At 40.9% G+C, this 27,138-nt stretch overlaps 1 protein-coding gene across 3 annotated transcripts in view; it reads left to right on the top strand.

Moving 5' to 3' along the window:
- The window catches only part of SAMD13 (sterile alpha motif domain containing 13), a 39,327-nt gene extending 12,550 nt beyond the window's left edge, over positions 1–26,777 (top strand). For all 3 annotated transcript variants that reach the window (XM_026497715.3, XM_044383692.2, XM_057310530.1), the window contains exons 3-4: positions 9,960–10,071; positions 25,637–26,777. In XM_026497715.3, the coding sequence (XP_026353500.1) occupies positions 9,960–10,071; positions 25,637–25,780 (256 nt within the window). In that variant the 3' untranslated portion in view covers positions 25,781–26,777. The remainder of the gene's footprint in view (positions 1–9,959; positions 10,072–25,636) is intronic.
- Positions 26,778–27,138: the final 361 nt, after the last annotated feature.

Raw genomic sequence — 27,138 nt, 5'->3', positions numbered from 1 at the left:
TTATAATTAAAATATTAAGAATGTCAAATTAATTACCCCATATGACATACAAAGAGATTCTCATAACTTGAGCTGTCCGCATCAAACACATTACAGTGTTATGTGGGTATGTAGTAAAACATCATTTGAACTGAGTCAATCAGTTGATACCAACTAGATTGGCCATGTATTTATGTATAATACTAGAGAGTACACATGCATCTGATAGGAGAACTTCAACAAATTAGCCTAGGTGATGCAGCAGTAAAAGTGAAATGTTGTCACTCCAAAACAATGGAGTTGTGTTTAACAGAAGCATATTTTATACCTGTTCAAGTTTTTACATTTAAATTTAAACTAATAAAAATTAAATACAATTAATAATTCAGTTCCTCAGTCAAATATTAAATGCCCGATAGCCACATAGGACTAGTAGCTACCATATTGCACAGGTATCTAGCCAGGTGAAGCTCTTGCACACCTGCACCAGGAGAAAGGTTACATGAATATGAAACTGAGGATAATGATTAGCTCAGGTCAGGGGAGTGAGGGGGAACAGATGTAGTTCCTGTCAAGATCCTAGCTTTTATTTTGCCTGGTGGGTTCATGGGTGTTTATTAAGTTTAAAAATAACTAACTAAATAACTAAGAGGGAGCCATTTTAATAGTTTGGACTATATCCCTCTAGACAGTTTGTATACAAATACTTTCTGTATCCATATGTATACGCATAGTCATATAAGAATATACACCTATATTCACATGAATTCAAAAATATACACCTACACACACAAGAATGTACACATGTATCTAAAGGACACATAAAATAAGCTTCTATTGAACAAGTGGAATTATAGTATTCTGTTTTTGTGGATTGTAGATGCACAGATTTTGGATTAATCATAAACCTTGGTACATGACACTGTTATTATTGATCTATGTTTGGACGTGTTAGATCAATGTTAGAATTTTTACTAAATTCTAAAAAAAATTCTAGGTGTTTTACACGTATGTGCCTATCTGTACAAATCACAAGTATTCAATGTCAAATATGTATATTTTGCCAATCACTTAGTCTTAGTCTTACTCCCTTTTTCAACAGTTGGCCTTTTTTCCCTTCTTTTGTTTTCTTCTAGGATAGAGGAAGAACCAATGCTCCCACACAATAGATGCTTATAATAAGTTAGCAGCTTTTCAACAAGAAGCAGTTTATTTCTCTACCACCACGATGCCCCTCACCCCTCAGTGGGGAAGCTCTACTCCAATAGAAAACTGACAGTAGCAATGTTTAGCAAGGTCTTTCTTTCTTTCTTTCTTTCTTTCTTTCTTTCTTTCTTTCTTTCTAAAGATTTTATTTATTTGTTTGAGAGAGGGAGAGAGGGAGAGCTAATTAGTCAGGGGAGGGGAAAAGGGAAAAGCAAACTCCCCGCTGAGCAGGGAGCCCAATGCAGGACTCGATCCCAGAACCCTGAGATCATGACCGAAGCCAAAGGCTTGCTTATTAATCGACTGAGCCACAAAGGTGCCCAAGGACTTTCAAAAGAAGCTATTTCTTATTAATGTCATGTCTTTTCTTGCATCCATATCTCACCATATCCTCTGCCTTTGCAGTCAGTGTATGGTTTCATTTTGAAGAAAGACTTTTTTGTTAAATTTTGGACTAAAATTCCTTTTATAATTAGTAATGTGATACTTTTCTTTGTAATGGGTGCTATAAAGTTTTAAACTTGCTTTAATAGGGTAATACTAATTTTTGAGAGGCTGTTAACTATAGTAACTATTAAGCTAAGCATTAAGTTTTTGCCCATGTGAATTAGAGGGTTAGCAGGTGAATGGTAGAAGTAAAATATTAAGGTAGAGTGAGAAATTATTATTAGCACTGTTAGAATTTCAAAACTCTGGCCTTATTGTAGAATTATCAAAAAGACTTTTCATATAACGGTAATAACAATGGCTATTATTATTTAATCTCATTTAAAAAATCTAACAATGCTTATGTGTACAACAATCCACCAGTCAGGTCTCCATCTCTAAGGGAAGCAGTCACATTTAGGGTTAAATAAAGAACTTCATGGGATATAGGACACTTGGTTATTTGCCTGGAACCGTTGCCTGGCTCCTTAGCGAAGGAGGAAGAGGAAACTGATAGAAATAATTGCGTGCCTGATCACTGGCCTTCAGCTTTTGCTTATTTACTCCTAATCCTGTCCTTCTGTGGTGCTGCATAAACGATCAGCGGTCCTTAGATGTATGTTCTTTGAATGCAGTGAGGGAATTGTATCCAGCTGCTAGGTAGTTCCTGGGTACTCTCTCCCCATCAGGCCCCTCTCATCCGTTCTGTCGTCCTTTCCCAGACCCACAACCACACAGCTTGACTCTACCTGAATGCAGTGAATGATGGTTTCCACCATGCTGTTCTTTCCAGGAAACAGCAATCTGGAACAGGGGGTGATCATGATGGTAAGATACCACTATACTAAAAAGGAAATAAAACTCCCAAAACATTTTAAGTAGCTAAATAGAGAATGCCTCTTGATGGTTTGTCAGGAAGGAAGGAAGGAAGGAAGGAAGGAAGGAAGGAAGGAAGGAAAAGGAAAGAAAGAAAAAGAATAGGGAGGGAAGGGGAGGTAAACTGAGCCCATAATTCAAACTTGAAAAATAACCTTTCTAATCAGGATCTGTTGTTATAACTCTTCTGTAGGTATGTTTGGTGGGATAAGTTAGAGTGCTATGTGGTTTCTTGAATACAGATGATATATAGGAGTTAATGGTGATACTTGTAACTGGTACAATTTTATTTTTCTTAGTGAAGATAAAGTTCATTCCTTAATATTTTATAGTGATCTGTTCACTCTGATATATACTGTATTGGCTCAGGCAGCCATAACAAAATACCATGGACTGGGTGGTTTAAATAACAGAAATTTATTACTCACAGTTTTGGAAATGGGGACGTCCAAGATCAAGGTACCAGCAGATTCAGTTCCTGATAAGAGGTGTCTTTCTGTCTTGTAGATGGTCACGTTCTCACTAGGTCTTTACGTGGACTTCCTACGGTATGTGCGTGCTGGCTCTTATAAGGCCACCAATCATTTTGGATTAGGATCCTACCCTTATGACCTCATTTAACTTTAATTGTCCTATCTCCTAAAAGCCCTATTTCTAAATGCAATCACATCAAGGGGAGGGCTTCACCATATGAATTTGTGGGGGTAGGGCACAATTCACTTTTGTCATATGGCCTTATGATAAATATTTCATTATTCCCTTAAATTAAATGATAACTTGAATTAAGAATTGAGTCTGTTTATTGTTTTGATTTGTCCCATTATGTCCACTGCAAATGACTACCTTAAAGAAGTGTACATTTCGAAAGAGTAAAATGCATAAACCATTGAGTCAGCCAAGCATATCACTTAAAGCATGAAAACAACAGGAGTTTCATCAAATCCAGCAAAGTTCACAAACATGCTTTATGTATGTTTTATACATTATCAGCCCTGAAGGGCTGCTGTTTTCTACATCGTTTCTGGCATGCTACCCATATCCCTACAAAAGGAAAACCGAGTTTGTCTAAACAGTAAAGCCACACCTAAATCCTCTGGATTAGTGACCACTGTGCTGTGGCTCAGAACAGGGAGGGAAAGCTCTTCAGGCTTGCACAGTTGTCTTTAGTATTGATTGGGATATGAAACATACACATGTTTGTGTTTAGCCTGACTTTTGGCATGACTTGTATCTGGTAGTGAATAAAAAATTAACTCATTGCATCCTCTTGAGAGGAGTGTCCTTATTTACCCGTGTTCAGAGGTCTTTTTTTGTACTACAAGGTTGAGGACAGGTAGGAAAAGAGGCAGTAATAGAAATCCCTTGTTTTCAGGGAGATGGGGGGAGTGCTGGGGAGACATGCCCAGCAGAGATATGTCCAAGACCGAGTGCCGTGTGATTTCAGAGGAGAGCCATCAGCCTGAAGGAAGATGTCTATTACAGAGGAAAGAAATGCAGGAAGAAGTCCTGTCTGTCCCTGGGACCTGCTCCTGGTGTTTCTTCTGAGTCAGGGCTCCAAAGCCTCTCTACGTACCTAGCACACCCTGACTCACCTTGCCGTGGTGACTTTTACTTCTCTGCTCTCCTTCCTCCATCTGTCAATTCCTCCTGCTCCTAAACCACTTTTTGGAATAAAGCGGGGTACACACATAACCATAACCTTTTTCGTCATTTAGCTGACTTGAGGTTTTCCCCTTCGCTAGACAATGAGTTCCCAAGGCTCATCAAGTGCCTGACTTATAGTAGGCAGATTAAAATCAATTAATGACTGGAATAAAAGATTAGGCATATTAGGAACAGGACTTTTAACCAGTACCTTTCAAAAATGAGTAAGGTTCTAACCTTTGGAAGCTGAACCAACAGAGCTTTGAACAGCATAACCAAGCTGAGGATATGGGAAAATCCAGGGTGTTGCTCAGTTAAATTTCGGTACAGACTTAGAATGGGAAATAAGCCCGGAAAGTTATGTTTGAATCAAATTTCTCAATGCCAAGAGAAAGAATTTGAAATATACAGAAGGCTTGAAGAATTATTTGCTTTCTCAGTGCTTTCATTGCTTGAGTATGCTACAGCTAAATGCAGTCAACTCTTATTTAACAGAGTATTAAAAAATGAAAAATGTCCTGTCAAGAACCTTTGAATCATCCTTTCTCTTTTTAGGCCTGCCTTTTAGCCAGATCCCTGCTAGTTTGGTTGAAGGGAGAGGAAGAAAGGAGTAGAGATAAAACTAAAGCTCATTTAGTTGCTTCATTGTCAGATATGTCATAGGCAAAAAAAAAAAAAAAAAAAATTCAATATTAATTTATTACAATCAGAATTATATTGCTTTTAGCCAAAGGCTGTTCTAAGATATGGGCAAAGAGTAGTTTAATTTAATTTTGAAAATAAGTTATAAAGATCAAGGCAGTATAAAATTAGAATGCATTTCTGAGTGGAAACATAAGTAACATTGAGAATTACCTTTATTAAAGGAGTAATGTGATAAATATATCACCATAATAAATTAACTAGTGTCTAAAATAACTTTTGCTCTGAACTTTGAAGCAGAATTGCAATTAATGAGTATAATGGGGTTTTGAAATCTCATATGGATTGTATTTATCCACAGTTTCCTTTTGGTCTGATCAACCCTTAGAATCTAGAATATCATGAGTACTAACAACTATACACGTGCTAGATTCCGAGAAAATGTTTCAACTATGTTCCACCTGCCTTCACTAATGTGTAAAGGGGAAGTGGAGACTTCTGCCAGCGCTTAAAATTATAATATGTCAACATGAAAAACACTCACAATAAGGTCTCCATCTGCATGTACCTGCCAAATTTGTTATTTATTGCATTTCTGTCCCAATGATTGTGTCTGTAGCTCTCTTTAAAAGTGAGGTGATTGTTTAATTAAGGGATAATTGTTTCCCAGTGTGAATTATCCATGCATGATATAATTTTTATCAATATACGATGTACTTAACCCATATGCACAGGGACTAAATGGTGACTGGGTTAAATGGAAACATTGGTTTGGTAAGTGATGGGACCATAGATAAATCTGCCCTTCATTTCTTGCTAATTTTTTATAATAAGTTAAAATGCATATATATTTTTTAAAGATCCCATGCCTGGAAAAATATTCATGAATTTATCATCCGTATACATGATATTTTAAGAAATGTTTTTGCTATGATGATGGTAAATAATAAATATCAGATGATAATGGAACTTTTATATCTGCCATCTCATTTCATCGGTGCAAAATTAGCAGCCACAATGGATACCACCATCTGGGAGGTGTTTTAAACAGCGCCATTTAAATTCCTTCTAGAATTTGACATGCACAGGTTATAAGAAAAATTTGGAGAGAATGGTCCATTTAAAAGGGAACAAAGTGTCTTAGTTTGGTCACAAATAGCAGTCCTTTAGGAGACGTATGGCTTTCCCAATGGGGAAGGGTGACACTTAAATCCATCCTCTGAAATGTACTCATAATTTCCTGGGGCCTCGGCACTCCGCCCCCACCCCCAACTCCCACTTTCATGCTGCCCTTGATCGTTGCCAGTTTTCTCCTTAAAACTGTTACCAAAACCACTGGAAACCCAGCGAAATTATTCATCATACTTTATAATAAACAACCTTCAAGTGACAACATGTGCCTGCATGTTCAGCCTCTGCAAGCCGTCCCCTCTCAAGGCCTAACTTAGGATGAGTTTGGAGCAACAGATACCTTTCAAAATCTCCGTGGAAGATCCTAAGGTGTCCATCAGACAGAACCTTCTGGGCCCTCCAGCCGTTGTGTCCTCAGCAGCACTTGTTCAGGCCTCAGTTCTAGTATTACTTAGAGGTAGCTATTTACACGTCTGCTGCCCTCGCCAGATTGCTAGCTCTTTGAGGGCAGGGTCTATGCCTTCCTATCCTTATAACCCTACATCTAGTCCTGGACTGAGAAGTTGATAGGCTTCAAGTAAATATCTGTTGTATCAAGGAGTTGAGTGGAAAAGCATAGATTTGGGAGCAAGCATATATGGAATCCAATCCTGGCTTTATCTACTATGTAGTTTGGGGTGAGTTTCTGAATCTTTCTGAGCCTTAGTTTCCTAAAAACAGGTTACAGTAGCCAGATGACAAGGAGTTCAGAGGCTGATAATAGAAAATGTACGAAAAGCATATTGTAGACTCTATGTCCTCTCTGGCTCTTAGTCCACCGATGTAACAGAGCTTTGCTGTGCATGAACAATGCACCCGAGACCTGCGCTAGGTGCATGAGAGCTGACAAGATGAAGACAGACAGGTTTCTCCTCTCGGGATGTGAGTAGTCTAACACTGTGATTTGTCTTCTAAGTTATTTTGGGATTCTTTGCTATCAGGCCTAAACTTGGGATGGATCAGTCACTAAATGCACTGGTTGGTTTCATGCCCATTTCTTCTGCATGGGTCTCCTTACCCTAAATATGAGAGAGCGCCTGGTGTTCCATTGCTCCTCTTCTTCATGCTACACTGTCAGCAGTGTTGTAAAGTCTTTGTTCTCTGCCGTGTTGCTAATACTCAAGAATATTTCACAATTATGGAAGTGATGATGTCATATCCCAGTGGAGTAAGAATCAGGAAAGCCTCCCATCCTAAAATTACAATGCAGCATACTTTGTTATTACAATTAGATGACTATTCTTTATGAGGAAAGGCAGTTAATTGAAGTCAGCCACAGGGAGAGTGAATTCAGATGTTTTCTGGGGCACTTGAAAGTATATCCGATGGGACTCTCTGCTCACTGCTAGAAGTGAGCTGATCAGGAAACTTAAAAGATTTGTTAGAACAATGAACGCCTTTATAGACATTCTTCAAACCCACCTTAAGCAAGAGAGGGAAGGAAAAATGGTACCTTAAAGGAACTGCCCAGTGTCAGCTCATGATTGCCTGTATTAATGGAATGATAGAAAAATCCCAGCATGTGGATAATTTTTTAAAAGCCATTTAGCTTTGACTTTAAAATGCATAGTTAATGTTTGGCAATATTAGGGAGAAAGTCGTTTTTTCCCCATGTATACTACCTGTTAAATGGTAGGAAGGTAGGTGTGTGTGTGTGTGTGTGTGTAGTAAGCATGCATATATATAAGTGTATATGTACATGGGCATGCAGTGTTTATAGATTCACAATCTCTAAGCTCAAAAGGGAAAACACTATTAACTAGTAAGCATTGCTTTTCAATTAAATGTTGTGTTGATAAATCATTGATCCTGTGTGCCATTGATTAAAGGCTCTTTTGGCTTGAGATAGGACAAAAGTTTGGTTATTTAATCAAATATTTTAAGTTCCTACTATGAGCAAAACATTATGTGGGAGATGAGGCAGCGGTACAGCTAGTCCCTTGACTTTTGGATGTTTGAAGGTTTTCAGGATTCCTCAAAGTCTGGGCAATTTCATTTCCATTAAAAATAACATGAATCCTTTCAACTTTCACTAACATGTTGAACCTCTCACCCATGCTTAGCTCTAGGCCCAATTTTCTTCTCACCCTCTCCCAAGATTTCAGTTACTGTCTAAAAATTAAATCTCCGAAATGTGTACCTCCAGCCCACTCATCTGCTTTGAGCACCAGACTCAGTCTCGTATCACATCTCTGCTTGGATGTAGATGACACCCAGAATTCAGTGTATTCAACTGAACCTGGCAGTGCCATCAAAGTGAAGTTACACCATCCATCCAGTTCCATGACACTTCCATCTCCTTCATTCTGTCTAGTCCACCACTAAGTCATGCTGATTTTCTTGGTTAAAAATCTTTTAAATCCACACACTTCCTCTCCTTGTCTGTAGCCACCACTCTAGTCTGGATCACCATGATCTCTTGCATGGATGACTGCAGTAGACCACCTCTCACTGGCACCCCTTCTTCCCCTCTGGCTCATTTCCAGTTCTCTTTTTCAAGATGCAAATCTGATCAGGTCACCCCCTTTATGTAAGACCATTTAGCAAGTTTCATTGCTCCATAGACAAAAATCCAGAATCCTCAATGTGGGCTCCAAGACGCATGGCTCCTTTGACTGTATATATTCCTCCAAAGAGCCTGGAATAATCTTCACCCGATTTCATATGGTTAACTTCTGGCTGCTTTCTAGACCTTACGCCAAGAAAAACTTCCATAGGAATGCATCCCCTAGGCCCTTAAACTGTCATAGTACAGTGTATCTGTCCTTCATGGCACTTACCACAATATGCGGCTATGCATTTAGTTGTATGATGACTGATCATTGTCTGTCCCCACAGGACTGTAGGTCCACAAGAGTAAGGACCGTGTCTGCTCATTAGTGTATTCCTAGCAGGAGAGCTGGCAGGAGTTTTGTTCTGAAGGATTTCTCAAGCCAAGTTAAGCTATTTGGAATTCATCTTAAAGGCGATGGACAGCTTCTGATGGATTTTAAGCAGGGGAGCAATGTGATTAGACGTACACTCTGGAAGAATTACTTTGGATGAGGTGTAGAGAAATCCAGATGAACACTCCTGAAAGAGAAATGAGGCAAAGTCACAGTAATGGCGGGTCCTTGCCATTCTTTCTCTATTCTACTTTTCCTACCCCTCCTTTCTAAATCCAGTGAAGCAGATTACCCATAGAACCTCTCAGATGCTTGATCATCATCTAGTCATGTGAATATTGGTTGAGTTCCTAAGTATATGCTTGACACTAGGAATAATAAAATGTTTCAGGCCCAGATGTGTATCCCTAGCCCACATCTCCCACTCTGATGGGAGAGACTGTCCAATAAGTAGAGAGTATAATCCAGTGTGGAAAGTGCTGCAATGGGAGTTTGAATGGAGTTCTCAGATGCAGAGGTTATAATTAAAACAGTTCCCTGGTGGGGCCAGGGATGAACTAGGTAGGAATGGTGGATTGTGCCAAGTAGAAACAAATAAGGGGGCATTGTAAGTGGCTGGAACAGCATGTGCAAAGGCCCAGAACTGCACAACATATTCGGGAATGGCTTTAGCTCTGCAATTTCCCAGCTGCAGAGAGGATATGTGGGGTGGGGATGGGGAAGGTGGTAAGAAATGGGAAAAGATAGGTACATGGGGGCCATATTGTACAGGGCCTGGTGTTCTTAATTTAGGAGTATGAGTGTCATCCTGTGAGTTGTCAGAAATCATAGAACCACTCGTAATATCTCTGGATTAAAAACCAATTCATAAGGAAGCACTTCATATGAAGAGTCTAATGGTTTATGAGGAAAACAATGACTGAGCCAATACGAGTAATGATGTCTTGAACCCAAGAAACACAAGAATGATTATAGTCCTGAGAGGTAAACCGGGATCTGGGCCTCTGAGGGAAGAGAGGGCCGTGGTTCTAGCAAGCTGGCCAGGGCCTGCCCTAGGAGACTGAGTAGTGAGCCAGGCCACACACTCTTGCACACTCCACCACAACAAGTGTCTGGGTTTGTGTTTTGCAGTTCCATGGAGAACGGGAGGCCGCCGGATCCTGCAGACTGGGCAGTGATGGATGTCGTCAACTATTTCCGAACAGCAGGATTTGAGGAGCAAGCTAGTGCTTTTCAGGAGCAGGTAAGTCGGTGTAGAGAAACCCATGATGAACACAGTTACGTCTTCCTCACAGCAGGCAGAGGGAGTGAGGAGGAAGAGGACCAGAGGGCAGTGAGGGATCTGTGAGGCTCTGCCTGTCTTCCACATCAAACACCGATTATACCAGACCACTGAGGAGGGTGGGAAAGGGAAGAAGAAAAGTGACAAGCTAAGAGAGAGAAACCCAAGCCCTGGGACACATTCACAGCTGCAGGAAGGAGGGCTAGCGCTCATTTACAGCTGCACCTTCTGAAAGATGGAACAGCCCTACCTGCACCACAGACACACTGGAGAGCAGAAATAGAGAAGAAAGGGAAATGCGGGACGGATCTGATGAGAGACATGTAGCACCATCCGCTCCTGGCCCCAGCACCAACCGAGCTAGGAAGCCCCCTCTAATCTGTGTTCCAGGTGCTTAGCAAGGTAGAGTGGAAAGAGCACAGATTAGAGTCAGATCCTGGTTCTTCTAACTCTGTGTGACTCTGGGCAAGTTACTCTCTCTCTCTCTGAGTCTTGCTTTCACATCCACAACTTGAGGCTATCAATGCCCAACTCGGTAGGGTGGTGATGTGAGGATTAGGGACTTTGTCTGCACAGTACCTAGGGTAGGTCCTGGCACAGTGTTCATAGCCCTAAAGTGTTAATTCCCTTCCCTCAGATCCAGGGTTGGTATTGGAAGGAGGGAGTAGAGGTCCCTCTCCATTATCTGGGTGATTCCTGACTCCCATTTTTTAGGCTGGGCCAGCACTGTAGGGATGGTGCTTTGACCATGAGGGAGCAAATTGAGGGGGCATGTTGTGGTCCACACCAGACCAGCTCTGTAAGGAAACAGAGATCCTATCTCCCTATCAGTGAAGGCTGCAGTTTTCTAAGCATTACATTTACTTTCCCAGTATTGTAATATAATTGATAGAATTATAAATGGAAGAATGTGTCTGGCTGCTTCTTCCATATCCATTTAGCTATCTCTTATTCTCTTAAGCTGGGTTTGGCTAGGGAAACTTTTCTAATATATATCTATATCTATCTATATGTATCATATATATATAATATATAATTTCTAATATATATATATATTTATATAAATCTCCTTCAATATTTTCTTTGAACCTGATCTCCGATCTCTCTCTCTCTCTCTCTCTCTATATATATATATATATACACATATATACATATATATACACATATATACACATGCATATATAGTTGTTGCTGTTGTTATTTTGGAAAATTTGCTGAAATAGCAGCTTAAATCACTTCACACCCACCAGAATAGCTAAAATTAGAAAGCTTGATAAATTTAAATGTTCATGAGGATGTAGAACAAACACATGCCCCTGTATTGTTGGTGGGGATGTAAAGTACTCATACGTCTACCCCATGATCTAGCAGTTTCATTCCTGAGTATTTACCCAAGGGAAATGAAAACATATGTCCATAAAAGGTCTATACAAAATTATTCTTAGTGGCTTTATTCGTAATAGTCCCAAACTGGAAACTGGGAGAACGTGGTATAGTCATTCAGTGCAATACCGCTAGTAATACAAAGGAACAAACTAGTAATATGTAAAGCAGTTGGGATGAGAAAGTATCATACTGAGTAAGAGAACCCTTGCACAAGAGTTAATAGTGAACAGTTCTTATCTTAGTCTGTTCAGGCTGCTATAACAAAAATACTATAAACTGTGGGTGGCTTATAAGCAACAAACATTTATTTCTCACAGTTCCAGAGGCTGGGGATTCCAAGACTAAGGAGACTGCAGACTGGGTGTCTGGTGAGGGTCTGCCTCCTCGACAGCTGTCTTTTCTCTGTGTCCTCACATGGAGGAAGGGATGTGAGAGCTCTCTAGGGCTCCTTTCGTAAGGGCACTGCTCCGTATAATCCCCTCCCATAGGCCCTACCTGCTAACACCATCACCAATTACCTCTAATACCCCCTGGAGATCACGTTTCAACATATGCATTCTGGGGAACATAAGCATTCAGATCATAGCAATTTCATCTAGGTGAAGGTTGAGAACAGGAAAATGCATCATTGGTAGCACGAGTTGAAACAGTGGTTGCCTCTGGATAGGTGGGAGTGGAGAATGGCTGGAAAGCGGCATGAAGGAACTTTCTGGGTAATGGTAGCGCTCTGTGTCTTGGTGAGGGTTTGGGCTACACGTATCCGCTTCAGTGGGTACACCGCAGGTGCACAGGCATATACAGATGTTACAGATGTGTGTGCTACATGACCTGTACATTTTACCTCAGAAGAAAAGGAACTATAAAAAAATATTAAGCAATTAGTAGTATGCAAACTGAAGTGATTAGGGGAATACACTGATTTATGCAACTTACTTTGAAATGCATCAAAATATGGATTGACAATTGGTTAGAGGAATGAGTAAAAGGATAAACATGATAAAACAAGTATAGAAAATGTTAATTGTAGAGTCTAGGTGGTGGTCTTGTGGGTGTTCACTATATGTTCTTACAACTTCATGTTTGAAAATTTTTATAAAAAATCGTGGGGAGAAATAGCTCAGGTTGAAAGGTGAAGGCCTATCAGCTGGAACATATTTTATTTTAGTTTTTAATGGAGTAATATCCATTTGTGTCATTACAGTTGAATAACTCTCTTCTAAAATTAAATTTAAATAATATTGTAAAAGGTTAACATACAAAAAGGACTCAGCTAAAAGGTCTCTTGGCCCAATTCCCAGCTGCCCAAAAGCATTTTTCAGATTGGGCTTTTACTCAGGCTCCTCTGAGGCAAATGGGGGGAGGGGGTGTCCTTTGGGCCTTGCAGATTCTGTGCAGGACCTCAGAATGGAGCTGGCCAGCTCTGAGCTTGGCCCAGGAGCGGGCCCTTTCTCCCAGGAATGACATCACTCTGGCACCAGCAATACCGGGAAGCCAAAGGGAACAAACTCTCCCAAAGCACTTCATTCAGAAGTCCTTCAAGTGGGGAAAGGGCATCATCTTGCTACTGTGCTGAGTCCAACTCAGGAGCCTGAGAGATGAATTCCCAGGGTACTGGAGTTTTGCAAGCATGGTCTAGAAGCTCGAGCTCCTTCATTCTCATGGAAGGGCGGTTGGGTGGAGGAAAGAGTCTGCCTTACGTTATTCCCTGGAAGTGATCCAAATTCTCCTGCTGCTGTGTATTTCTCATCATCTTTCCTCTTTTCCTTAAAGAAGGTAGAGGGAGGGCAAGGAGGGAACTAGTCAGGCTCATCCTGATAAGACAAGGAGCCACTGTGATTTCCATGAGGACTGAAGATCAAGATTTTTTTACCATGTTACCCTGCCTCTTCCATCATCCTTCCAAGGCATGATGATGGGATCCTTCAAGGATCTTCCTGTCAGTGAACTTCAAGTTCACCCTAGATAGGAAGACCGCCACCTCCAGCCCAACCACATGACCCTTTCAGGCACATCTTCCAGGTCACAGCAGCTGAGAAACAATAAGGAGGACCACATGCTGAAATCTCCTCAGGGAAATCTTTGCCCTGCCATCGGACAGAAACAGGACAGGGCTGGAAAGTACCCTTACACCACCTTGGAAAAGGGCAGGTCCAGAAAGGATATTCAGTTGCCAGTGATGTGGGGAGCTTAATTCCTTGGCCAACTATGAAGGACTGAATGTTTGTGCCACCTCCCCCCAAATTCCCGAATTCATATGTTGAAACCCTAACTCCCAATATGATGATATTGTGTGGTGGGCCTTGGGAGATAATCAGATTTAGATGAGGTCATGAGTGTGGAGCCCTCACGATGGGAGTAGTACCCTGAAGAGAAGAGACCAGAGAGCTTGCTCTGTCTTTCTCTGCCATGTGAGGATGCAGCAAGAGGATAGCCACCTGCCAGCCAGGAAGAGGGCCTCACTGAGAACCTGATCATGCTGGCGCTGTGAGCTTGGACTTCCAGGCTCCAGAACTATGATCAGAACTTAGAGCTGAGTAAGATAGTGACATTGATGCTGGACATGTCCACCCTCAGCTGGGCTGACTTTCAGGAGAACATCTGTCTTCGTGGTATGGTCTCACAGTACGATACTGGATATTCTGTTGCTGTAGCAACCAGACAGATGTGGCTTTCTAGCACTGAGACTCCCTGGAAGATGTCAGGCCATTGGGCGAGGTTTGTCCAAAGGGCAGGAATGGTGTCCCATGTTTCTATGGTGTGAAGCATCTGGTGAAGCCGGTGATCTTTGCATGACCTCCTTTTCTCTGAGCAGGCACAATGCCACGTGAAAATGATTTCCATTAAGTTTCCTTCTGGTAATGATCTCTATCAAGTTTTCTTCTGGAAAATCTCTTTTGAACCTACTGTGTAAGCCACAACTATAAGCCAAAAGAACTGTTGGAAGGGAAATTCTAAGCCCCTGCCCAGACCCTTGCCCCACCCCCCATGACCCAGTGTCAATAGTATGTGTGTTTCAAGTTGTTTTACTCTTCTGGTCAGTCCCCTTTAAGACCAGTGATATCCCTCTTCTTTGGCTCACTGACCTCGTTAACAGTGCTCCAGAGAGTTCACTGGCCAATAAGAACAGGAGGCAGTGGGAGTCCTTCCTAGAGGCGGCAGTAATGACAACTCTGTCAGTATTCTCTTTCCCATGGACATCGTGGGGTGGTGGCTGTTTTCCCAAGTGTCTTCTGGCAGGCAGATGTCTCATGCTGTGGTGACTCCTAGTTTCTTTTCTCTTGATTGACATTGGTCACTGGAGGATCCTGAAGAGTTCGCCTTTCTAAGACTCAGATTTCTATAAAGTAAATGTTGATTTAAACAGACAGAATATTGCTCAAGCGGTTGCTTTAATAGTCAAGTGTTAGCTTAGAACTGGCCTTCATGAAGTATGCTTTCAATGCACAGCAAAGAGCATGAAACTACTTGAGCTCTTGTATATACACAGTTGAATTTTGGTGACTAGATAAAAAATTGGCACTTGCCCATGGATATGGGTTGCCTGGTTTTCAAGAGTCAAATGTACTTCAGAAACTTTGCTTTCCTAAGAGCGTTAGTTTTGGTGAAAAGCCATTTCTATTGACAATACTTTTAGTTGCCAGTTAAGGAATGCTGGCAGTCCAGTACGACGCCATCACCACTCAGACTGGACCCTAATGCAGGTCCCAGATAGCTCTGCCCCTCATAATGTAGTCACTTCACTTCCATGTCTTCATCTATCTGACTCGTGTACTCAGATTATATGTGACGAAGATGGAAGGCAGTGATCTGCCATTCACTCAGTGTCATATAATTCATATCGTTCAGATGCCTCAAACTTACACGTGAGTAACATCAGTGATTCTGTTTCTAGAACAATATGTATCACTGAGATAATTTTTTTTATCAGAGTATCATGACAATATAGCAGGCAATTCATGGTGACAAATTAATTTTACTCTGTTAGCTCCTCACTTTCCCAAACCATATGTATAAGAGCAGTATTTTACTCTGAAATGCCCAACTGGTTGTTTAAACCATTCATTTGAAATGCAAAAAGATTGGCATTTTTTTCATATGACTATTTGCTAACTTTCTGAAGCCACTGACTTAACAAATGTGAATAAAAATTCTCAGTGCTACAAATTGCCAAATAACACTACTTCCAAAAGGAGTAGTAAAGTGGGGAGGCCAATCAGAGCAAGTCTGAGCCTAATGGCCTAAGTCATCGCCAGATGGATTTCAACTGTAGTGATTCTGGTGGATATGTCTTTTCTTTTCTTTTCTTTTCTTTTTTTTAAAGATTTTATTTGTTTGAGAGAGAGCGAAAGAGCAAGGGAGAGAGAGAGAGTGAGTACAAGCTGGGAGAGGGGCAGTGGGAGAGAGAGAAGCAGACTCCCTGCTGAGCAGGGAGCCCCATGTGGGACTCAGTCCCAGGACCCCGAGATCATGACCTGAGCCGAAGGCAGATGCTTAACCGGCTGAACCACCCAGGCGTCCCTGTGGTGGATATTTCTACTTAGACCCAGGACAAATCCAGGTTTTGGAAGGCCTAAAGCTTTTACAACGTTAAGAGCCCTCCTTGGGGAAAGAAATTAGAAAATATGAATACAAAATTTCTGAGACTAAGCTAAGCTTCATTAGCTTCATGGTAAATCCAGCTCTGAGTGAGACCTGTTAAAACCCCACAAATTGGAAGTAACTGTATAACTTTGTCAGCATTTTATAATACCAACTACTGAAAATATTTAAGGTGCCTTGACACCTGATATTTCTTAACAGTTGAAGGCTTCTGATATGCTTAAAATATTTTATAACATAATCAATAAGGGAAGTGGCAAGTCAAACTCTGCTGCTGCATCCTTCCCATCTATGAATATTTAGGAAGTAGTTAAAAAACAAATGGATGATGCTAACAATAAGAAAATAGCCAAGAGAATTGAAAACAAAACTGATAAGGAAAGGACTTTTTGAGTTTTTGATTGAAATAGAGTGGATTTCTATGAACCAAGAATCCCAAATGGTTGTTTAAGTCATTTATTTGAAATGAGACCAGTTGTAAGACATGATCACCTAGCCAGGTACATACATGGTGCTTCTTTGGCTTATTCACTCGTTCAAATATTTCAGTAGTTGTTGTAGCTTTTTCTAACACTCATTAAAATGAATATAAAATTACTGAAGTAAATAATGCTCATTATCACAAGAATTGTGATAAAATTGTGACAAAACCACCGAAACCATTGTAGGTATGAGAAACATTTGAAGGAAGCACAGAATTCCTGGCAGGGGGAGATCAAATACAAAGGCATGAGGACATGAGAAAACGTGGTTTATCTTGAGAATTCCAAGTGCATTGGAGTAAGAGGTGTGGAGCAGGGAACATCAAGAAAGAAGACTGAAAGAAACAGGGGTCCAGAATACAGATAGTCTTCTTTGCCTGGCAGAAAAGAGACTTCACCTGAAAGGCAGTGGGAAACCATGGAAGGATAATAAGTGGGAAGTGAGTGCCAGGATGAGATTTGTGGTTTTGAAAGATCAGTCTAGTGGCAATGTGGAGAATGGATTGGAGGACAAGGAGATGGAAGGTGGGAACACTGCTGCAATAATTCTACTGGGCAAAGGAAAAGATGAATTAGAAAATCTGGGGAAGATGGCCAGAAGAATTTAGTGGATCACTGGAAATGGCGAATGAAGATTTGTCCAATCTCTGTTCTCGGCCATAACCCAAGACCACTCAAGTTCACTGCCCACAGGTGGGAAAGGGAGGAGCTTGGATGACTGCCAAGTTTCCAGATTGGGTGGTTGTAAAGTAGTGCCATTAACTAAGATGTTTGTGGGAGGAAAGTTGTAAAAGGGATATAATGAGCAAAGTTAGGGGCACATTAAATTTGAAGGCCTGTGGTACATCCAGGTATATATAGATCTAGCAGACAGTTTGGGGAAGAGTGAGACCTAGAGGCAGAGATAAGAGGTCATCAGCAGTCATAGGAGAGATGAGACAGAGAGACATTTAGAAGGGGGAGAGGAAAAAGGCCAAGTTCAGCACCCTGGGGAATACCAAGGTTTTAACCGTTTAGAGAAGAAAGGCAACTAGCAAAAGCAACTGAGAAAGAACACTCAGGTAAGTGGGGAGAGAATCAGTAATGAGAGGTTGTACAGAAACCAATGAAGGAGTGAGTTTCAAGAAAAATGAAATGATCAACAAGGTCAAATTCCTCAAAAAGGTGAAGCCCCCGTAGGGTCTGTGAATACTGGTGGAGTTTCAGTGGAGTTGGGGCGGGGGGAGGGTGGGTGACTGTTTGGAAAGTGGAGGACCCTTTCTTCCAAGTTGAGGAGTGAGTGGGAGGCAGGTAAGTGAAGGGAGAACCAGTAACTGGAGGGTCATGTAAGCATGAGGATTCTTTTCTAAGAGAGGAGACGCTCAAACTTATTAACATGCAGGAGAGCAGCCAAAAGAATTAGATAGGTTAAAATTGAATGAAATTGAGGACAGTTAAATAAAGCAAACTCCCTGAGGATAAGAAAAAGGATGAGATCAAAGAGTATGGAAGGGCAAAGACATGGAGAAATTGGAACCCTCATGCATTGCTGGTTGGGAATATAAAATGGTGCAGCCACTGTGGGAAAGTTTATGGTTCTTCAAAAAGTTAAGCATAGAATTACCATATGGCTCAACAATTCCCCAGAAAGAATTGAAAAGAGGGACTCAAATAGATACCGGTACACAAATGTTCATTGTGGTATTAATCACAGTTACCAAAAGGTGGAAACAACCCAAGTGTCTATGAACAGATGAATGGATAAACAAAATGTGGTATATATCTACAACAGAATATTACTCAGCCATAAAAAGGAATGGAGTTCTGATCCATGGATGAACCTTGAAAACACTACACTAAGTGAAGTAAACCACTTAAATATTGTATGATTCCATTTATATGAAATATCTAAAATAGGCAACTTCATAGAGACACAAAGTAGATTAAAGGTTATCAAGGGCTGGGGGGAAGGCAAGTTACTGCTTAATAGAGTTTCTGTTTGGGGTGATGGAAAAGTTTAAAAAACAGATGGTGGCAATGATTTCACAATGTTGTGAATACAATTAATGCCACTAGCTTTTACACTTAAAAATAGTTAATTGAAATGGCCTGCTTCATGTTATACATATTTTGCCAAAATAAAATGTAATGTCAGTCATAATATATACGATTCAGTCCATTCAATTTCGTCAATAAAATACTCAACTCTTATTTTTTTTGTTTTAAAAAACTATGAAGGGGTTAATTCTGAGCAAGACAGGGATATCTTCCTCTATCTTTCCTATGCCCTGGGGACAAAGATGAGGATGTGTGCAGATCTAGCTAAGATTGCTCTTGTCCCCAGGGACCTTAAGGGAGTTCCTGACAGCCTCTATTTCCTTTGCTAAACAAGAGGCAAGCTCCTGTGCTTGGAGTGAACAGAATGGGGAAAGGTTTAATAAGGAATTAGAGGAGAGCAGTGAAGGTTAAGAGTGGCCATCAAGGGGAATGTGAGAGGAAGCTGACCAAGGATACATAGAAGAACCACTGAGGAATTTTCCTGACCCAGCCGAGACTGGCGCACGGCTCCTGTGTAGTGTTTCATCTTCACAGCTTGTTTTCCTCAGCTGCACCAGGCACAGGAGTCAGAGAAGCTGGATTGCTATTTTGCTTCTGGATGGGGTGTTTGTGACATGGGCACAGTGGATAACTAATGGCCTAAGAGGGCAATTTGAGAGGGCATATGAAAGAATGGTTCCCAGGGCCAACCAAGGGGTGCAAACTTGATACAAACGAGGAGTCTGAAGGCGAACCATGACCCTGGAGAAAGTGGAATTGAAATGTGAAATGTGAAATGAGAGTAAGGAGAAGAAGCGAGAGATCGGATAGGATTTTGGACTTTAAGTGTTGCAGAGGTAGGACTCTGCTGGTTGATGGCATTATTGAAGGTTCTAGAAGTGAAGGTGAAGTTGTGGAAATGGTGTATTAGAGTAGACTAACTGTTGTCACAAGTAGATGAAAAGATGTATAATGGCTTAATTATAGTAGAAGTTTGTTTCTTATTCATATAAATAGTTTATGGTGGTCTTGGGAGTGTTCTCCTTCGCTGTAATTCAGGAACCCAGGGTGATGGGGGCTCTGTCATCTTCAGTCAGATCAAGATCATCCAGGTATTGACATCTAGTTGGCATAAAGATAAAGAGCAAGGAGGAGCACACGTAGGTGGTTTTGTGGGCTGGGTGCACACAGAAAGAGGTACACATCATCTCTTCAGAGGTCATTGGCCAGAACATGGTCACATGGCCACACCAAATTGCAAGGAAGTCTGAGAGATGTGTAGTTATGTGTCCTGGAAAAAAGAGCAATCAGCAGCCCTTGCTACACTTGAGCCTCGAAGCCATTTTTTAAAGCATCTGCTGTTGTGATGCTGCTACTTAGTTTTGTTCTTAAGTCCAGAGATAAGTTTCAAAAAGGCTAACTTTATAAAGATAGCTGAAGTGAAAAAGCCTTGTCTGGCCATACATGGGAAGCCTTTACTTCTAATTCTGTTCCTTGTATCTATTCTGGTGGGGTTTTTTTTTAATCTATGCAGACATCTCTGTAACCCAGTTTCCTCATTTGATGAAGTGAGTTTCATTCTTTTTCCTTCATCAGAAATGTGTACAAGACTTTTTTGGTAATAGAGCCCCTTTATCACCCACTTTGTGCCAGCAGCAAATATTAAATAGCAGGGAGATACACATTAAGTCACTGAAGGCATTAGCCCTCACAATGAACCAAAATGGATTTTGTATCGGATTTAAGGGCAAGACCCATTTTACTTCTGACTGTTACTTTAACAAATGAGGTAAAGACTTCTTTTTGAGCCACATAGATGTTTTTTTTCTGTAAACAAGCTGCTCGGTGTTGGTTTTTTTAACTAGATGAAGTTTTCCTAATATGTATATTGTCCACCTCAGATTTTCCACCAATAGGAATGCAAGGCAAGCACAGCATCAGCTGAGAGTCATGAGCTGATAATGTTGAGCTCATAATCACTCCCCCCATATGAGCTGTGGGGGGCGTGGTGGGGCGTGGGAATTGTAGAGGACATCAAAGAGGAATTTCCTCACCAGAAAAGAGTTTGTTCTGACAACTATGTGAGAAGATTCAAAGGGTCTTGGTGTAGACTGGAGTAGCTTACCATCCTACTTTCCAAAATTATATGGAAGTTCTTCTGAAAACAAACTCTGCGTCTTGTAAGGAAAGGTCCTTTAAAGAAACATGACAAATTACTACAAAGTACTAGGGGTGCCTCAAAACGCATCCCCCTCTGATATTAAGAAGGCTTATCACCAGTTAGCTCTTCAGGTACATCCAGACAAGAACCCAGAAAACAGGGAGGCAGCTGAAGAGAAATTCAAACAAGTAGCAGAAGCCTATGAGGTCTTGTCTGATGCTGAGAAACGCAACAACTATGACAAGTCCAAAGAGAACTACATCAAAATTGAAAATACAGGTGGCTACAGAGACAAAAACTGCTTGAAAGAGGAACCACGGTTTGAGAGGCCACACTGTGGCTCACGAAATGTCTTTGAAGACAAAGACCTCTTCTCAGGAGATTATTTTTCCACTGATCGTGTGGGTAAGGCCACAAGATTTCGCTCCTCCTTCTTCGATGTGATCCCCATATTGGACACAGGATTTTCCACATTTGTATCCTTGGGCTCCAGAGCAAGTCCCCCTTCCTCTGGGACATTTGTACCCTTTGTAAGCAGTGGAATGGGAAACTTCAGACTGGTCACCACTTGTAGCCAGATAGTGAATGGCAAGAGAGTTGTTACAAAGAAAGTTCTAGAAAATGTGAGAGGGAAGACTGAAGTGGAAAAAGACAGCCTACTTCGTCAAATTCCTCCACGTCATCGGTAAGGAGTCTGTGCTTTGTTCTTTCACAGGGAGACTTTCCTATAAGGCTGGTGAATCTCATGCTTATAAAAGATGAAATTGGAATCTGAGAGTGTGTTGAACTAGAATGGACAGAAGTCAGCTTAGTTCAAACCTCTCCCTTCACAGAGGAAAGAAATAATGGACCAGATGATACACAAGAAACTAAGAAGCAGCAGAGTTTGGCTTCCATCTCATCTTCTGACTCTAACTGAGCCTTCTTTTCCTCTGCACCGTGTTTAGGACAGTAGAGACACCACCACAAATACGGCCTTCTGGGTTAGTTGTAGGACCCTACCATCAGAAAGCCCATGGACTTCTCTTTGACTTTTTCCCTGTCCTTCCCTGCTTTTAACCAGTTTCCTCTTTCTTGATGGCCACTCTTTTTCTCTTCCTAACCTCTGTCTCTTCTCTCTTCCCCCCTCATTTTCTTCCCGTACATTTCCAATGGACCATATCACAATTAGCCTTGATTGAAAGAGCTACCAAGGTGTAGATAAGCGTTTGCAGAGAGAAAGAGTGAAAAGTAAATGGGTTAAGATTTTTTTAATATATTTTTTAATAGCTAGCATTTATTGAGTACTTGATAGCTATCAGGCATTCTACTTCACATGTGCTATCTCAGTAATCCTTTCAGCAGTGAAATACAATAGCTACTTTTCCTCCATCATATAGATAAGGAAATGAGGCTTAGGGAGATTAAGTAACTTGCCCAAGCCCCACCTAATAAGCAATAAAATAATGTCTTACTATAAAACACATGCTTATCTACTGAGCTACAACATCTAAGGATCCCTCTCATTTATTTTTACATCTTGGGTCTCGCTCTCATTGGAAATTTACACCTATCATCTCTAAACCTTACTTCCATGCATGAGTACTTGCTGGAACTTATTAAGTAGGCAAAGATTTTTTGCATCAATATTATTGTCCAACAGGTACTTGGTTACTCTTACATAAAGACAGAAGCCATGTACAAAGTTTCACTGAAACTGGCAAATGATTATCCCTTAACACAGGGATGTAAACAGGATCCCAAGATGTGAACTATCTTTTTGTTTTGGCTTTAATCATGATGTACATGCAAAATCATGGGATTTTTAAATATCTATTTAATTGGATTTGGTCACCCACCAACCCCTTTATTTATGCTAATAAACAGACTGGGGTACAGAGGAGTGGTTGCTTGTGGAAAATTACTGATGGAGTCGGCATCAGAAACTCTGTCTTCCAGTTTCCAATCTCATGCTCATTCTAGTACACCATGCTGACTGGCAAAATTTGGATTTCATTTGCATCTCAGTCTTTTATAGAAGTTATGTAACAAATGATTCGCTTCCTTAATCAAGGAACTTTTCTGTGTTTGCAATTTTTATGAGACAAATTTTTGATGTAGTCTTTGAGCTTTTTTAATCTCACCGAGTCTTCTGAACTTGAACAGGAATACGCCTACATCCCTCTGGCAAAGGGTAGCATTCAGGCAGGGAGCACACTTCCAGAAAGGAAGCAGTAGATGGATTTGGAATTGGAACATATCCTGTTCTTGCCGCTTAGTAGTCATTGAGAACCTCCTGTCTGTCCGGCACTGTGCTAGGTGCCTTACGTGAATGAATCGTATCTAATCTCTGGAATCCTTCAGGGGTTTATTTTCATTTTGCAAGTGAGGAAACCGAGGCTCAGGAAAGTCTGGTCCTTTACACAGGGTCACACAATAAATTGTGGAGACAGGGTTCAGACTGCAGTTTGCTTGACCTGGAAGCTCTCATTTCCATCATGTTGTGTTCCACTGCCATTCATCTGAGCTGCTATAATCATGACCAAAAAGGAAAGTTCTGTTGTATGTATGAGTTATATTCATTTCCAATTTTTAAAATGAGGATTTCCAGATGGAGCTTTCTTTTACCAACCCTAGTGTGAGGTGAACTGCAGTGTGGCTACTGAACAAAAGGAAAATCAAATTGGAGCATGAAACTTGATTTTCCATTTTGTCTTAAATAAAATCCAAATTTCAGCATTTTTCAGACATACTTGGCTTTTGACAGAAATGCTGAGTTGTAGAAGGACTTTTTGCCAGCAAAGATTAAAAAAAAAAATCACTTTCAGTTAGTCAAGGAAGTTTTCTTGTAGTGTAGAAATGAAAGCAGGGTCATCTCTTCCTCATGCCCTTTTAAAATATGTAAGAAGTTAAGTATGAGCAAACAACAACAAAGGAAAGATGGAGAGCAGGAAGGGCTCTGCTGTTTTCTAAAGCGTTCCAAGTGAGTCCATCTTCAGCTCAGTTAATCTAAGCTAGGCGGTGAGCTTTGAAGGGACCTATGATTCAGATTCCTGTGACCTCATAGTGCCTTCAGAATTGCTACCGTGGTTTCCGCATGTCACAAGCTCCTCTGCCAGTTCTCATCCTTACGGGTTTTACTGACGGGCAGTCTTTGGGCTTACTAGCCGTGAAAGGAGAAGAAAATATTTTAGGGTTGGAAAGTCAAATCCTATGTCCTGAAATAATTTTCTACTTTTGCCCTGTCAACTAACTGCTTTTTTATACGCCATGTTTTTGAATCGTTGTCTCTCACAAATTAATGTGAGACTTTTTTTTTCTAGTTGTCAGCTTTCCAGAGTTCAGAAGCTCCATTGAGCAGTTAGAAGTAATTCCTTGTCCTTCTGCTCTGGTTCATGGTAGGTGGTTGACAAATGACGTGAGGACCATGGTCCTGTTGAGGAACGATGACAAGTGATTGTAGAACTCATAGCTCAGGAAGCATTTGCAAAAATAATCTCTTATGGAATCCTGTCAGAAACCCCCAAATCCCCACATTACCAACCGAGGAGGCAGAGGAGGAAGGGATTTACCTAAAGTCACAAAGTGGGTGTTTCTTCAGCCCGCTAGCCCAGTGCTTTTTCTCCACACACTGAGACATACGAAGCCCATTTTCTTTAGAGCCTGGCAAAACACAAGGGAGTTTGGAGGAATGGCCTTGTTGGGGTCAGTGTAGGAAAGCGTCAGTTTTGTGTAGTTGCAGTTACACCCCCATCCCTTTGTCTGTCCACCAGTGGGGGAGATGGGTACATGTGTCTGTACAGACATGTCGAGGCTTACTGAAAATGCAGAGCTGGTCCATCTCTTGAGCCCAGGCCCCCTAAAAGCCAGCTCATTTGTCCCCACAATAAAGAATAACAAAAAGAAGGTGGTATTCAGCATCCTTCTCAGTGATTCCTTTCCAGAAGTTCCAAACTACTTTCTGTATTTGGGATCCACTCCCTTTCATGGAAAGCCTGTTTATATTTCACCCCCAAAGCTTTGTGATCTCCAGGGCACTCTGGTTGGGTACGTGAAGGGGGTGGAAAGCAGACTCTGAGAGAGGAGGGGCAGAGCCCTGCAGCTCACTACCTTATTTGGAATCTTGACGATCCACTGAGAGGAAGTATGGTGGGACCCTCAACATGAGAGGTTGATTTTTGAGTTGATGCAGGATGATTCTTCTTTGAAAGGACAGGAAAGAAGTTCACAGAGAGTGAATCATTTTTCCACTGCCCATTGTTGTGATTGACAAGATTCCAGAAAACCTAGGATTCTGTGACCCCATTAGTTCACCTATACCACACATGTTTACTTGCAAGTGTCAGGAGAGACAGAAGGGTCTTATGGAAAGAACATCGGCTTTGGCTGTAGGCAGATGATTCAAATCCTGTTTCCCTTGCCTAACTTCTTAATCTTAGGCACATTAACTTCTCGCCTTGGTCCTTGGTTTGCCTGTAAAATTAAGCTGATAATCCCTGCCTGTCCTAATTTATAGAGTTGTTTTAGGAATTAAGTACACAGAAATTTTGCATAAACTTCAATACATTTTATAAATGAAAAGTGTCATTATTTCTTTCAGAAACAATACCTCTGATCCTTACAGGGGTATGTGCCAAGCCTGCCTGTCATTTTCTTAAGATGCGACTTTAGGGATGTGATCTTGAAAACGGGATCAGCTATGGGTTGTATTTAATCCAAAAATAAAAGTGGAAGATGGAACATAAAAATAGAGGAGTCCATTTTTTCCATTTAACCCAAGTGAAAAAGTAATGTTTTTAGCTTGAGGACAATCAATATGTATTTTCCTTTGAACTTCTTTTGTTCTTCATTATCCTTGCACTTTTGGACTTAATGTTGGTCTTACCCTCGGCTTCCGTTATAGGAAATTGATGGAAAATCCCTGCTATTGATGACAAGAAATGACGTGTTGACGGGACTTCAGTTAAAACTGGGGCCTGCCCTGAAAATCTACGAGTATCATGTAAAACCTCTGCAGACAAAGCATCTAAAGAACAATTCTTCATAGTACAGTCAAATTGGGGTCTTAGACCTCAAAAAATACATGATGACATAATCTAGTTTCATGTGATGAAACTTTGTAAACAGAATACATACATGTGTATATGTAAAGAATTTCAGTCAAATGAAACGTTATCCTATGGGATAGACTAGGCAATCCATCAGCTGACCTGAACTCAGCCAGGAGGAGCAAGGATGACTTGTGGACAGCATGGTTTTCCTGGTGGAGCTTGTCGAACAGAGTAATCTTTAACATAGTTGGACACCCCTCCCCACCAAAGGGGTTTTGTTCAGATTGCTTTCCCTAAATCCTTGAAAAAGGGTGGAATGGAATGACCCTCTGCTTACAGATGTAGGGAGATTAAAGACAAGAAAGCTTGGGGAAGGGGAGAAAAGAGAGAGAGATTGCTGTCTCCCTTGAATCCCTCTGCTCCTTAGAGTTGGTGTTATTTGGATGGAATTGCCGACACCCTCCTTTATAGAGGGTCCTCCACTTGACCTTATTAAGGTTTCACTGGGAAATACTGCGATGTTTGAGAGGAACGTGCGTCAAGGCCCCGACAGGAGCACAACCTCTGAAAAGAGAAACTCTGGTGTGTCTTGGGGATCTCCATCCACATTCAGCTTCTTTCACAGGGGGTAATGGTATTTTCTGCATAGATTTACTTTCCAATTGGCTCTTTATCTCTGAAGAAGAAAGCATTTTTTCACTTTATGGTTTGTATTTATACTGATTTGTTTCTGAAGGAATTTGCCAAGAGTTACAGATCAAAAAGCCTTGTTACTAGTACAGAATATTTTTATATATATTCCTTCATGATGGTGTAATATTTTTTTAATTGCTCTGATACTTTGTTTGATTCTTGGTTTGAGTACTTGTTTTTAAGAACTTGAAGAAAGTGAGCTTGCTACATCTCTGTTCAAAGAGACATTTGTTCAAATCTCTGTCTGTCAATGCCTTGTTGAATTGGTGCTTTGTGGTCGCAATAAAGCATTGCTTCAGTTTATTGCCAGCGTATGTTTGATCTTTTCTGTTTGGTTGCCTCTTCAGTTGGGATTAAGGATTGAGGTCATTCCTCAACACTGTGGAAAGAAAGTTAAGCCTAAAAAAAGCAAACAAACAAACAAACAAAACCTTTAGAAATATAAAACGTTTTGATCTATTTGTGGGTTTCTTTATAAACTACATTTTCCAAATAGGCCTTGTTCCTTCTCTTGCCCCCATCCAAAAACCACGTTTAGGTGTCATTTTAGCCAAAGAATGATTATTTCTTCTTCTTCTTCTTCTTCCTCTCCTTCTTCTTCTTCCCCTTCCTCCTCTTCTTCTTCTTCTTCTTCTTCTTCTTCTTCTTTTCTTCTTCTTCT

This window comes from Ursus arctos, unplaced genomic scaffold (genome assembly GCF_023065955.2).
Source record: "Ursus arctos isolate Adak ecotype North America unplaced genomic scaffold, UrsArc2.0 scaffold_12, whole genome shotgun sequence".
In the NCBI taxonomy this organism is placed as follows: domain Eukaryota; kingdom Metazoa; phylum Chordata; class Mammalia; order Carnivora; family Ursidae; genus Ursus; species Ursus arctos.
The sequence above is the reverse complement of the archived record's forward strand: the minus strand, read 5'-3'. Positions and strand labels throughout refer to the sequence as shown.